General features: G+C 37.1%; 1 protein-coding gene across 7 annotated transcripts in view; it reads right to left on the reverse strand.

The window, feature by feature from the left end:
- The window catches only part of TASP1 (taspase 1), a 98117-nt gene that overhangs the window by 53464 nt on the left and 29228 nt on the right, over positions 1 to 15425 (reverse strand). For 6 of the 7 annotated variants that reach the window (XR_013543409.1, XM_020801256.3, XM_020801259.3 and 3 more), the window contains 3 exons: positions 9214 to 9320; positions 5767 to 5886; positions 4026 to 4104 (listed from right to left, as the gene is read on the reverse strand). Coding sequence is in view for 6 of the 7 variants with exons in the window: in XM_020801256.3 (XP_020656915.1) it covers positions 4026 to 4104; positions 5767 to 5886; positions 9214 to 9320 (306 nt within the window). In the remaining variant the exon portion in view is untranslated. The remainder of the gene's footprint in view (positions 1 to 4025; positions 4105 to 5766; positions 5887 to 9213; positions 9321 to 15425) is intronic. The other variant, XM_073003376.2, reaches the window with a different exon arrangement.

Here is a 15425-nt window from a genome sequence, read left to right on the forward strand (position 1 = left end):
TACATCATGGAGTCATCGATCAATGGAATCAAGATGGCACAGCAAAAGAACTTCTGTGAAGCACAAGGTTTCAGAGCAGTGTGTCAAAGAAATTGTTTTCTGCTCCTTTTGATGGGTTTTCCTTTCATGTCAGGAAATTAGAAACAGGTGTGTCAGAGGGCATCCACATTCATACACCACACTGAAAAACACGCCTTTCCAATTTTCTTCAAACATGAAAGCAAGTCCTATTGAATGTGGGGGGGGGGGGAGAGAAAAGAAAATCCAGCCCTCTTTTCTGCAAGCCATATGCAGGAGGTTTGGAGAGAGAAAGTCAAGCAGGATTATGCCACAATAGCAATGTTTTGCGAGACAAAACAAGAGCAGAAAGTTTATACACTAATATTATAAATGTTAAATCTCATTTAAGACACAAACGTTTGATCCCTTGTCCCTAGATAGCAAAGATCAGAATTTTCAAAACTAGTTTGTAACAACTGTTTTGAAAAGCACTTTTCATCTCAGTCAGTCGTCTAAGTCAGTGGTTCTTAACCTTTGTTACTCGGATGTTTTTGAACTGCAACTCCCAGAAACCCCAGCCAGCACAGTTGGTGGTGAAGGCTTCTGGGAGTTGCAGTCCAAAACTCCTGAGTAACCCAAGGTTAAGAACCAGTGGTCTAAGTCACAGTAGTATACAGTGACCAGAATCCTGTTGCACAATTACCCAAAAGGTGTAGCTTTTAGCAGCAAATTGTCATAAATTAAGACATGCCTGTAGTCATTATCTGTTGCACGTTGAATTACGCCACTCAGTCAGGACCTACAGAGATTTTTTAATTTATGGCAACCTGGCACTAAAAGTCACATTGTTTGCCTAACTGAGCAACAAGTTTTTGTCCACTGGTATATGAAGTCAATTAAAAGACATGTACAGTACCTCCTTACTCAGGGTGTGACTAGACAGTGATCAAAGCAGTACTGGACAAAAAAGGTTTGCTTCAAAGTGCAGTCTGAGATTCAGAATAATTCTTGTATCAATACACAAGGACTAGCCTGTTCCCAAAGTGGCCCAAAACATGAGATACAGAACCGTCTGATCGTACCCTCTCTCCTTTTTTTCCTTTTTCCTTTGGAAAGGGAAAAAAAAACTATTCTCAGCAGTATAAATGAACTAAATGGTTTTGTGGTTGCATTTTGAAAACTAAAAAATTAGGACAAAGACTCACAATCTTTAATTCTGGAACTCTTCCTCTATTGATGAAAAGCATATTTTAAAGTACAATTCACTGAAGAACCATCTTCCTAGATAAAAACTCTGTGGGTAGCACAGTATGGCTTAGATATTCAATTTTTCTTTTATTCAACTGTGTGAAACCACTTCTGAAGGATTTAATCATCTTTATTATTTATGCAATATAATATATTCAAGGAAGAAGACTGACTACTATACTAAAGATTATAAATTCTGAAGCTGGGCAGGAAGAAGGGAGGAGAGGAAGTGAGAGGTATCAAAGGATGGATGTGAGCAAGCAGTTATGCAAACCTGGGCTTTGTTGTGGTTAGAGACAGACTGCCTTAAACATCACTAAAGCAATAGCCAAGATGTACAGCCCATCTACCACAAACATCTGGTCGATGGGATGAACATCTGGAATAGGCACCATAGGAACAATTCTTGGACATTTCAAGCATTGCCACTGCAAAAATAGAAAATATCACCTTAAGACAAAAATATGCTTCCCCCAACCTCCCAATACCCCAATCTGGAAGCAGCATTGTGTACTAGGTCCAATTTGTTTGTTTGTTTGTTTGTTTGACTGATTTCTACCCCACCCATGTAGACCAATGTCATTTATGTACTTTTTACAAAAATCGCCTGGCAGGTGTGCAGCTACAGTACTAACCACTCAGTCCTGTCACACAGCAGGATGAAGCAACATGTGTAAGGATGCATCATGTGTGTGCTTGTGACTGTGGATCATACAAATAAAAGCATGAATTAGTGCTTGAATGGTACAGCGAGACATTTAAAAGCTGCTGGCTCTAGCAATGGGTGGAACAACATTTCGTCTCCACCACAAGCAGCAAAATTTATTCAGATGGCACTTAAAAGAACACAGGTGGGGCTTTTCTAAATATTCAGTTAACATTCCTAAATGAAGCAGAGGCAGCTAGATGGATTTTCTCAACCAGTGATAGATGTTAAGTTGCAGTAGCATAATTTTAATATACAGTCATGGCCAAAAATATTGGCACCCTTGCAATTCTGTCAGAAAATGCAACCCTTCTCTCAGAAAATTGTTGCAGGGCTTGTTGTTTGTTTGTTTGTTTGTGGCTAGTGGGTATTCACAGTTTGTGCACCCTATACCTTCCCTGCCACCCATTCCCTTCCGAGAACAAGGGAGACAGAAATACAGGGGAGCTGCAAGACAATTATCTCAGGAATAAACATCAGATGAAAAATCTATCAACATATTGATTACTCTGAGGCTCCACCAAAGTAGTACATGCACCTAAACAAGAGAAAGAACACATGCATTGCTGTGCACATATTATAAGGTTTGTCTTTTTTTCTTTACAAGAACAGTAATGGTTGCAAAAAAAAAAAGCTACTTATGATGCTTTCTTAATTAAATCTCAGAAACATAACATCATATTCTGCAATAAGCAGAAAGATGCACTTCAGGCTTCTTCTACAGAACTGACAGGAAGACAACTGCAAATACAATGCACATTCACTACACTTGTTTTTCAAAAGAGTAATGCTAAGCTACAGCTTAGTCATCAGTTTTGTAAGCATAATTAGACCTTACAAGCTACCTCCTCTTCTCCACTTCAAGTGTGGCTGCAAGGAGGAGATAGGGAGGCTTTTTCTTCTTTCCAAACAGGGGTAGGGCATGTATAGCCCTCCAGTTTTTATTGGACTTCAAATATCAGCCCTAGCTGACACAGCCTATAATGAGGATTCCAGTAAAGTGCAGGAAGTTGCAGTTGAGCAACATCTGGAACACCACAGTTGCTCTACTCATTTTAATATAATGCAGTTACTATGTTCAAGCATGGACAAACTATGGTTAGACTTAACAATAGCTTAGAAAACAAGCCAACTTCAAATTGCAATTTAAACCCAGGCTTGTTTCCTTAAACCTAATCAAAAGTAACTATCATTTCAGGTTCACAGATAAACAAAATAATCACAGGCAATGGGGAAAAATGTTTTCAATCTCCTCACAGTGATGCCAGAAGAAACGAGGGAGTAAAACAATACAGCAGCTAGAGGCTTATACAGTTTAGCATTAGCATTGGATCTGAATTAAATCAGTATGCATTCATGCATACCGTATTTTTCGCTCCATAAGACGCACCTCTCCATAAGACGCACCAATTTTTTAGGAGAAGAAAACAGGAAAATATAATCTGTTTTCTTTGCTCCATAAGACGCACAGACTTTCCACCCCCTTGTTTTGTGGGGAAAAAGTGTGTCTTATGGTGCGAAAAATACGGTAATTATGTATATAGAGATGCATTTATAATTATGTTTTTTAATGTGAAGTGCTTTTCCAGTGCATTCTAGAGACTCCTGTGCACCTGCACATTTTAGATATAAATAAGAGCAGAATCTGCACTACTACCCTGTTTCCCTGAAAATAAGACCTAGCCTGAAAATAAGCCCTAGTATGATTTTTCAGGATGCTTGTAATATAAGCCCTACTCCAAAAATAAGCCCAGATAAGTGAAACCCTGCTATCCACCATTGTGCAGCAACCAGAAAATGATGACATGACTGTATTTGAATAAATGTAGATTCTTGTACATGAAAAAAAATCCTCTGAAAATAAGGCCTAATGCATTTTTGGAGCAAAAATTAATATAAGACCCTGTCTTATTTTCAGGGAAACACGACACTAGTTGGACGGAAGACAGACTCTAGCTGAAAGAAAGTAGAAGTTTACAGACATTAATACAAAGCAATAAAGTGTTCTAAATAACTGTGCAATGCAGGAAGGGATAAATTCTAGCCAAATATTTATAAGACTAGTAAATACCTGAGGTACTCACAGCTGTAGAGTAAGAATTCTGAATTCCAACATTTTCAGCCCAGCAGCCACATCCATAAAGAGCTGCCTGACAGGAAAAAAATGTGATAAAAAAGAGAAAATCGTTTGAGCAGGTGACAGGAAAATACAATCTACTACATACAGGGCAAGAAGGGTATATCATTCAAAAAAGCAAGAGGGAAAGATTTAATTTGTAAATTCAGGGATTAAAAACCAGTACAGGAGTATTATGGTAAAACTCTTTCAAGCACTGAATGAATTAACTGAAGAGTTCTACATTTTTCCACTGTCTGCAGAAGATACAGTGAGCCTTTGTGTTGTGAGCCACCTAGAGTGGTCAATCGACTAGATAGGCGGGATATTAAATAAATAAATAAATAAATAAATAAATAAATAAATAAATAAATAAATAAATAAATAAATAAATAAATAAATAAATAAATAAATAAATAAATAAATAAATACAGTACATTTTCATGCTTTGGTTTTAGTACAATCAATCCTTTCACCCACATGATTAACAGAAGAAGGTGGACCAAGTACAATGATCTTAGTCTAATAAACCAGGAGAGGGAAACCTCTGGATCAATGAAAATAGAAACAAGTCATACTGGGAACACTGAGTATTGGTCTGCATTATAAATGGGAGAGGGGACAACTGTTTTTGAAAGTACCAGAAATTATAGTTCCATCGTTACACTTGCAATGCTGGGATAACCATTCACTTAGTATACTGGAAACAGCTTTCTTTTCAATGAAGGTATCAAGGCACTTTCAGCATTTAAGAATTTAAAGAAAGAACTGAGGAAAGTTTGTAGCCTGTTACAACATCTCAATAATCAACTGTACTCAAAACTGTCTGGGAGCTTTTCTAGGCAGCAATGAGAATAAATTACTGAACATTATGAAGGGCTTTTTCCTTCCATCTCAACTCTCTCCAACAAGTGACATTACAAACTAGGCTGTATATAACACTTACACAGCAGTAAAAATGACTACATTTAAAAACTGCACTATGGTTATAAGGTAAAGATTAAAACCCCCAAAAAAACACACACATTTTTGTAAAAGGATACAGAGATCTTGAATGCCTCTCCACAGTTTTGAGCATATAATTCCTGATAACAGTGTTGCCTGAGCATAGATTTTTAAAGTTTTCTCAGGGGTAGTACTGCTTACTTGTATTAGAACAAACTAATACACATTTAGGTGTTTAGCAACAAACATGTCATGAGAGGAGTCAAAAAGAAAAAAAAAACTCAAGTTTTGAGAGAGGGTATTAATTATCCTGAATTGAAACTCTGCCTAAATAAGGGTGTCTTTGCTACCTTCTGAAAATGAGGAGGGGGAGCTGGGTGGTCTTCTCCAGGAAATAGGTTTGAACAACAGTGTTTACAAAATTTTATCTTGCATTGCCACTAACATTAGGAAGCGTGACATGTGAAGCATGGTTGATTGGCCGTTATCTCAACTGGCAAGCAAAATTCTCAGGAGCAGGTGGTCCTCTAAATATCCCATCTCCAAAATTCATTCACCCTGTTTATGATTGATTGGTTGATTGATTTAACTTCTATACCACCCCATTACTGTAGTGCACAACATTACACTGCTATACATGACTTTTAGTAGGCTGAAAACTATATGATTCAACTAGTTCCTGTTTTGATCATGAGTGTCATACAAAAAATGACAACATGCCACTGAACTTGTACACTCTGGTCTAACCTACCTGACCAACTCTTCCTGGATGTTTCAAAGCTAAGCCTCCACTGGAGACTGCAGCAGCAACATTGCCTTCCTGGTCGACAACAACTGCTCCAACAGTATCCAGTGTTCCTGAGTCATTCTCCTACGTAACAGAGAAACGAAGACATTGAAAACACATTTAAGGTTGACAGCATGCCAGTATTTCTACAGACAAAGGCTACATTGGAACTGAGACACATGCAGAATATGACTGTTTATTTTTATCTGATAAGCCTTTGCACCAGGGTTCCCAACCTTGGGTTCTCAGATGTTCTTGGACTAAAATTCCCCAAAGCCTTCACCACTAGCTATCGTGCCACAATTTCTGGGATTTGTAGTCCAAGAACCTCTGGGGACCCAAGGATGGGAAGCACTGCTCTACACTTTCCATGCTCGTTCATTGAGAAGCAAGCCATTTGCCATGTTAACTTTCTATCAAAAGTATGGACATAATCTGTAAGAAAGATCTCTCAATCAAAGCATTTGAATAGTGGAACAATTTGGAAAAGACCTCTCCTGTTGTTTTTTCCCAAAGGACTTCACTTTTTTTCCATCAGAAAAATAAGAAATGACTGGAAACACTCCAAGCTCCTATGAAATAAACTTTTCTAAATTGGAACATGTGAAACTCTTTGGCTTAGCTTTGGTGGTATTCGGTAATATAGGCCAAATCAGAAACAAGTATCTTCCTTTTGCTACCCTTTCACTTTCACAAGACTGCAGCTGTATGCCTGTACAGCCTAGGAAAAAATTCTAATGAGCACAATGGCTGAAATCCCCCTGCTGGGTGTAATTCCTAATCATAACTTTGGTCCATTCCTCCCTGGTGAACAAAGTGCTCCTGCTGCAATTCTTGGGGCATGTGCCCTCTCCAAGAATTGCAGCAGGGACAGTTTGTTTACCTGGGAGAAATGGACCCAAACTTATGATCTAGCTTATGCAAAGCAACAAGATTTCAGCCAGTGCTGCTTAATTGTAAGCTGACATGTGTAGGATCCCAGCAGAAAGCATTTATTCTTTTGGATTTGCAAACCAGTATGCACTTTCCTCACAGCAGGCTCCATTGGGAGCAGCTGACTGTACATTTGAGTACATAAAAGAAAAAACTGCAGTGTTAATTAGGCAAGATTTTATTTGTTTTGAACATTTCTCTGCCAGTTTCTTGCTTTCCATGTTTATGCTGTACACTCTTAAATCTGATATGATCAAGGGCTGTAGAAAAGTGTTGTGGATATTAATTAGCAGCAACTTCTAAGGGTCATCCATCCTCTTTTCCTTTACTACTCAACCAGACCTTCACAAAGACTCTTAATGAAAACCAACAACTGATGGGAGCTCTCTATCTAACCAGCTACACTGAAAAGAGCAGAGTATACGTTCCCTTCTGTTTAGTTGTACTGTAGCAATGAAGCAATTTGCTTGACTTGAAAGGCTTAAAGCTTCTTAGAAGAAAAGATTATGAAAACAATCAAGGCTCACCAGTTTGTTTGATCTGTTTGATATCAGTCCGAATAAGAAGAAAAATTGTGCATACATTCAAAAACCACTGGGAACAGAGACTGAAGACTCTTTATGTGCACAAATGCATTTAAACTTTTCTCATTCAAAAAAGATGACTTAAAATTAATTGGTTAATTAATAAATTAACATTGGTCACCTGCTACAATAATTATTAACAGAGCCACCTACATTCATTGGGGGGGAATCTCCCTTTCAAAAAATTTTAATCACTCTATGTGAATGAACATGCATCACTTTCAGAACATGTCCAAAGCAATACTTTTTACTAATGATCATTCAGCCTCTGCATTAACGCCAATGAAGGAATTTTTGGCTGTACAGACAGCTAATCTAGTGAATGCCAAAACACAACAATAAAGGACAAATGTGGACATGAAATGTGTTTTACACAATTGGAGAGTAAAAATAAATAGGTTTTTACTTCCAAGAACTTGCTCTTCCAGCCTGCCCCATAAGCAAGATTCTCTTGATGCTTGTGAGTTGCGTTTGAAGGGCACAAAAAGCTGTAATGGAGAGGAACAGCAGGGAGGAACCATTACTTGAATAACATATAGATTTTTTTTTGTAAAGTGATCCTCTCCACAAATGTAAAAAACAAAGGAAGATGTACAAAACATCATTAATTTTATTTTTTATTCTTGATATCCAAAATCTGTATCCAAAATATACTTGGCATTAGCAAAACCTTGTGCGCTGAAATGATACTTAGTAAGCAAATCAGTCATGATTTTTCAGTGATTTTTTTCTGGGCTGCATCAATACTATATGTGGCCAGATGTGTTTACATACATGATATTTCAAACTCCATCCTTTTCCAGTGAAAAAATCACATGCATGGATACACAGAGACATATGTATGAGTTTTGCAATGACAACAGTTCTCAGTACTGAGAGATTAAACCCAAATAAAGCAGACCTACTGAATGAGTGGGACTTGTTAATTCAGTTGGTCCATTTTAGTTGGGCATAACGCTTAAATTTATATTATAAACTACACAAAATGTTTTCATGCATGTTTATCTTTTTATGGGTTTTGGCCAAATCTTATAGCTATGCAAACAGTGTTTCTGGAGGCAAACTACCCCAAATTAAGAAACCACCATAAACATTATCAGCTGTATTTTGATGCACACACTGCAGTATGCAACAGATAATGTCTATTACAATTTTTTAACTTAAAGTAATTTACCTTCAAAAGTTACACCATTTTGAGTTACATCACCAACTCAAATTTAAGTAAGCAAGAGAAGATGGGCCATCATGTGCTTTGTAAAAATGTGAAAATGAACAATAAAATTCATAAATCATAATAATTTCTTTGTAAACAAAAATGTGGGTTGCATCCAGCCTTAGTCATTTGCAGAGTAGCCCAAGCTTAAGTTTAGAGTGAAATCAATGGGATTTGAATTAGGTATTAGTAATTTGTTCCACTGATTTCAGTGGTTCTCCTCTACGCATGGCTACATCTCCATCAGATCACTCTATTTCCTTGATAGTTCCTTCCCACTTTTGTCCCTTTTGGGTGAAAGTATTGTAATATATATATATATACAATACAGAAGGGCTGCATGCAATCTATTCTTTATAAACACGAAGAGTTTTCACACACTAGACAAACTGCTTCCAACTGTCAGGGACTCCTTATAGCAGCATTCAATTAGTGGAAGAGGTTATTGCTGTAAGAAAAAAAAAGTCACATGCATGCATGACTACACAGAGAGACATATGTTTACCCTACAAACACATATATGCATGTTTCAATACTGCTGTAAGGACAAAGAATACTTCAACAAGCATCAATTCAAATAAGAAGCAAGAGCTCAAAAAAAATTTTAAATTTTAATCTCTGAATTCTATGGACTAACAGGTATTTAAAGGGTGATCAATAGCTCTGAGAACAGCTGCTGACCTTTTCACTTGATTGTCTTCTTTTCTTCAACTGGAAAAGATCTGTTTCCACCTTTTCTGCCAGTTCTAGTTTCCTCTTGTTTCTCTTAAAAGCTGCTAAGCTAAGTCCTATAAAATATTTAACAGTGTTTAAGTTACCATACAATTACGGTAAATCCATACAAAAGCAACAGTTTCATGAAATGCTTTGGAAGCAGCAGCAATATCTCCCACTAAAATCTAGTAGTGGCTTTACTTAATGTTTTATATTGCATTCATGTACTGTATATCAGTAAGTAATTAAATACTAACAGAACAATATTCACCAGACATACCCTCAGGGCAGTTCACACTGTCTCATATAATTGTTTACTAATCAAGGTATTCCCTGACTTGCAATGCAGTCTTTTTGTTGTTGTTATATACTGTCAAGTCACTTCCAACTTATGACAACCCTATGAATAAGAAACTTCCACAAGGTCCTCTCATTTACAGCCCTGATTGTGTCCTATTGCATTCTTGTGAATGTTTATTCAGAAATATTTCCTTCTGTGCTCAGTGGGGCATCTCTTAAGTAAGTGCATACAGATTTGTGCTCCAATCCTGTATGTAGAGATATAGCATTTGATATACAGAAATTGATTTTCAACAATACTGTACTCCATAAATATACAGGGCAAAATCCAACGACAGACTTCGCTGGTGGAACTGCAAAATCCACTAGAAATAATGAATAATATCTCCCCTTTACACTGCAACCCCTTTGCCCTCAAAATTTAGTTTTGGAGGGCTGGGAACCTCCTAGTTTAAGCGCATTTCAAGGGCAGCAAGAGAAGAAGTACCATCATGGTGGCGCAGTAGTGCCAGTGCCACAGAGAGTTTAGGCTAAAAGGGAAAAGAACAAAAGAATCGGCTACATTTAAACACGAATGAGTTGAAGAGATTATACATGGCTGTCTTTCTGTACATTTCATCCTTCACAGCAACAAGGTAGTAGGTCAAGTGGGAAGAAAATTAGTGGTTAAGGAAACCAGTCAGTTTCATGGTCCAGAGGAGAATAGAACTCAGATCTTGCCAATTCCAGTTGAGGACTCTAATCACTGCAAAAAAATACAGGATTAAAGTCACCCAGGGCCCTAGGACAAAAGGGAACTAAAAGGGAAGAATGAACAGGCATTATATACATGTGCTGCTTTCCAATTTTAGTGTAGAAAGCAAGTGCAAGCCCTAGTTTGCCAACTGAAATTAATCATAAAGTATGCTCTGTTGTAAACAAGCAATCAGGGAAAGGATCTGACAGGAGGGACACTATGAAGCTGATGTTAATTTATGTAACCAAGCCATTGCCTAACATATTCAATGAAGCAGAAACAAAATCTAAGAAATTCATTGTTGTTGATGTTTAGTCGTTTAGTTGTGTCCAACTCTTCGTGACCCCATGGACCAGAGCACGCCAGGCCCTCCTGTCTTCCACTGCCTCCCGGAGTTGGGTCAAATTCATGTTGGTTGCTTCGATGACACTGTCCAACCATCTCATCCTCTGTCGTCCCCTTCTCCTCTTGCCCTCACACTTTCCTAACATCAAGGTCTTTTCCAAGGAGTCTTCTCTTCTCATGAAATGGCCAAAGTATTGGAGCCTCAGCTTCAGGATCTGTCCTTTCAGTGAGCACTCAGGGTTGATTTCCTTTAGAATGGATAGGTTTTTTCTCCTTGCACTCCAGGGGACTCTCAAGAGCCTCCTCCAACAAGAAGTTCATATCAAAAGGTAATAAAATAGAGAGACTTTTGAATGCAACTGCTCAGCAATCAAATAACCACTAAGGCTATGGAAACTTCTCCTCTTGATTTCAAGTCTAATACTTCCTGAAGGTGCCCTAGTTATGCTTGATGATCTACAACATTTCTTCCAGCATTGATCCTGGTATTTCTTTTCTTATGGCATTTTGTTAAATCTGCTCTATTAGAAAATGTGACCTGAATTAAACTTAACTATCCTTATTTCTCTCCTTTTAAAATTATATACAGATTATGCCAACCTATATGTCATACTGCCTATAGTGTTTACTTCTAGGAACACACATTTAGATTCATGTTATTTCATGCATAACATCTATATTACCTTCACATCCCTTTTATTTGTTCCATCTGTATGTCTCCTTTCACCCATAAAAGAACTCAATGAAACATACACAGGATTCTCTAGTTTTATTAAATAAAAAAATATTTTGAGCTCCAGGTTTCTCCATTTGGGTCAGCAATCATGGCTAGCTACACTGTCGTGATGCTATCCTACTCCCTTACACATGCCCCTACATAGGACAACTCAATTTTTAAACTTTTGTAAAGTAAACAGCACCTTAATTCAACTTTCTTTCTGGTAATGAAAATAAATTACAAATTATAAAGGTTTGCAGCATTAATTTTAAAAATGTAAACACCTATAAAACAGTGAAACATTCAGAATAATTCTGTAGATCTTACTTGCTGTCACCACTGAGTGATGTGACATGACTCCAATTTCCAAGGAATTGGAAGAGACCTGTTCATTTGTACAGAAACTGCTGTTTCTCCTATAGAGTATACAGAACTGTAGGCCAATAACATCATTTATAAACATGAACGTGACCATATCACCTAGGGCCTGTGAGAGAGGCGTATTATGGTTGAAAATGGACAGCAGATCAAGCAATGTATCTCTTGTTACAACCACAGATCAGCCACTGAAAACATAGGGAAGACAGACTATATTGCCAGTACATGAGAAAACAGAAGTATAGAACTACAGAGCTGGAAGGGACCCAATGGATCGAGTCAAGCCTCTGTCAAAGAGGCACAATGAATCAAACTTCCAACCTCTGACTCTACAGCCAGATACCTAAACCACTGAGCTACCTAGCAGTTCATGAGTTATTATGATTATTAAATAAAACAAATTGAAGCACTGTTGAGCATAACCTTGCTAGCATGTGAAATGAGTGCGATTGTACATTAGTTGGAGCATTCTTTGCCACTGCCCTCCTTTGGGCTTGGGATGTAGACTGATCTTTTCCAGTCCTCTGGCCACTGCTGAGTTTTCCAAACTTGCTGGCATATTGAGTGTAGCACCTTAACAGTGTCGTCTTTAAATATTTTAAATAGTTCCACTGAAATGCCATCACCTCCACTGGCCTCTTTTTGAATTAGTACCAGAAAATACTGAACATTTTTGAAATGAAATGACATGAAAGAAACAATCTCCTATGTGTAAAATAAAAGGACCAGTACACAAAAAACCAAAAACAAAACAGCCATATTCTGAAAGAACCCAAAATGGAACAACAACAAAAAATCATCATTCATATCCCTACAAAATAATCTGCTATAGTAAAGATTTACCATGATTCCCAAGCACCAAGAAACACCAGGCCCGCACTCTGTCAGGTTAGGTGGCTATATGAAAGTCTGTTGCTTAATTATTTCTTTTACTCTGAGAAACTCTAGGTGTAACAGAGGTGGGAGATGAACTATTAATATTGCAGTTTCACTTCAGTGATTTTCAGCCAGCCTGAATGAAATCTAATAGAATCAGAGTGGTAAATCTAAGGGGGTTGTGGTAGTTGGCACTAATAACTAATCATCTGGAACCAGACATTTAGTGTCAAGTGAAACTACCCCAGATTCAACTCTACAGAGGGCATTAGAAATGACAAGCTTTCTGTATTCTGTTGGCTCTTTCTCAAGATAACTATTTTTGCAAGAGAAACCAAGGAGTACTGAAGACTAGAGAAGAAAAACACACTCCAGACCATCATACTACCATAGGTGTTTATCTCTCAAGGGGGGGGGGTTGAGAAAAACCCCATAGAGTACAAGAAACAATTATGCTTTAGGACATGAAAAATTAGATGTATAAGAGAAGAGTGGCAGCAGCAAAGGAGGGAGGAATTTTGGGAGAAGCAGAAAGGACACTAGCAGAATGCAGGAAGGTCCTCCCCACCTGTGACTTAAACTGGGCTAGCTACAAGAATCAAGACTACATGCAATTCATTTGCAGCATTTTGGACAAATTACGGAGCAAGCGGAACTGCTATATATTGCCTCTCTTCTATCTCAAATGTTTACAGGTTATTTAGATAAAACATCAGATTATTATTATTCATTCCTTTTATCGAAACTTAACATTATTTTGAACGGTATTTTCTATTAAGCTCATTCATGTCTCTCTTTCAACTACCTATTCAATTTAATCTGCAATTTAAATGTTTTTAAAAATATAATTCAGATTCATTTTGCTTTGCCTTCAAAAAACCTAAAATCTGAAAGTAAAAACTGAAATAGGCTTTACTAGCAATCAAACCGCTTCAAAATCATTCGCCATGTCAATTTAATCACCATCATTTCACGATTGCCTCTGGACTTCTATATCTTCAAGAAAGTGAAGAACCTGTGGCCAATCTAACAGCACCCCCTGGCAGTCATTTCATAGAGTGTACTGAAATGGGGCAGAAAATGAAGAGCTAGATAGCTTACAATCAAGGGCAAGGCCAGATGAAAATAATTAAGGAAACATATTTGAAAATGAAATTCTGTTGAAGATGTATCTCAGACCAACAGTTCTCCTGCTAATCATTCACAATGCTTACATTTAGTAACTATATGTAATTATAAATACAGAATCACATTGAATCGAAACACTTCTCATTTTTAACAGTTTCTTTAAAAGGATCAGCTTAAGAAATATAAGACTATAATGCAAGCATCCATACCCAGAGTACACACAACGTAGTTTTCTGGTTCCTTAAAAAAAAATAGAATCAGCAGCATCAGACAAAATCAAACCCATGAAAAAGAGATACAGAATGAGGATTATGATAAATCTATTTTTTCCAGTCAACTCCATTAACTATTTTGGATGCACATTTTGTACAAGCAACATCACACTTCACACAGAGTTTCTGACAGGGCAGAGAACCAAGCAAACCTATACCACTATTATTAGCTTATTTAAAATATTATCGACAGTAACCAATACATCTCCGCATAAATATGAAACAAACAGATACAGATCAAGACAAAGAAAGACACAAGTGGCCTAAACCTACTAGAAATGCCTGCTGAAGTAATACAATTACAATAATTCTAGCTGAACCGCTACAAGTTAGGAGTTCAACTTGGACATTCGCTACTGCATGCTGAGTTGCATAACTAGGTAAGCAATAGCAGATGCTTACAGTTATAAAGTAATTTGTGGGAATTTACCAATGAGATTTACACTTTGTTATGCGGAATCTATGAAAATGGATTCTAGCCATTATTTAATATACAGTCATGTGAAAAAGGAAGTAACCCTCTTTGAGTGCTATGGTTTTACTTATCAGGGCATAATAAAAAAAACCATCTGGTCCTTAGCAGGTTTGAAAATTAGGTGAATACACCCTCAGATAAACAACAACACATGATGTATTACACCGTGTTGTGATTTATTTTACAAAAATAAAGCCAAAATGGAGAAGCCATGTGTGAAAAACTAAGTACACCCTACTTGCTTACATAAAGAAGCTAACTAGCAGCGAGGTACTCCTAAGCAGATGCCCTTGAATAATTGATCATCAGCAAGTGTGACCACAGTGCCACGTTTGGCAGAAACCAAACACAGCATATCAGCACAAACACCTCATAAGTAAGCTGTGCATAAACAATTGGCCACAAACCTTAATGAACTGAAGCAACGTTGTAAAGAAGAGTGGGCCAAAATTCCTCCACAACATGAGAGACTGATAAAATCACACAGAAAATTGCTTCAAGTTATTGCTGCTAAAGGTGGTTCTACAAGCTATTGAATCATGAGGTGTACTTAGTTTTTAACACATGGCTTCTCCATTTTGGCTTTATTTTTGTTAAATAAATCAAATTTAAATAATTTTATTAAATAAATAAATAAATAATATGTCATGTTTTGTTGTTCATCTGAGGTTGTAGTTACCTAATTTTCAGCTAATTTTTATTATGTTCTGATATGTAAAACCATAGACTTCAAAGAGAGTGTCCTTTTTTTCCACATGACTGTATACAGTACTGCATTGGCACCACTAACTTTTCATTAGCATGCCTCACCTACGGTATGAGAAATTAGAATGTCCTTAGTTTTTTGGTATCAGCTGACATAAACCTAAGAGTCTACAAACCATGAAGAAATGGCATATCTAACTATTCTTTTAATAACACAAGCATTAAATAAGTATATTAAGTATATCA

The sequence above is a fragment of the Pogona vitticeps genome, chromosome 1, assembly GCF_051106095.1.
Source record: "Pogona vitticeps strain Pit_001003342236 chromosome 1, PviZW2.1, whole genome shotgun sequence".
NCBI lineage: Eukaryota > Metazoa > Chordata > Lepidosauria > Squamata > Agamidae > Pogona > Pogona vitticeps.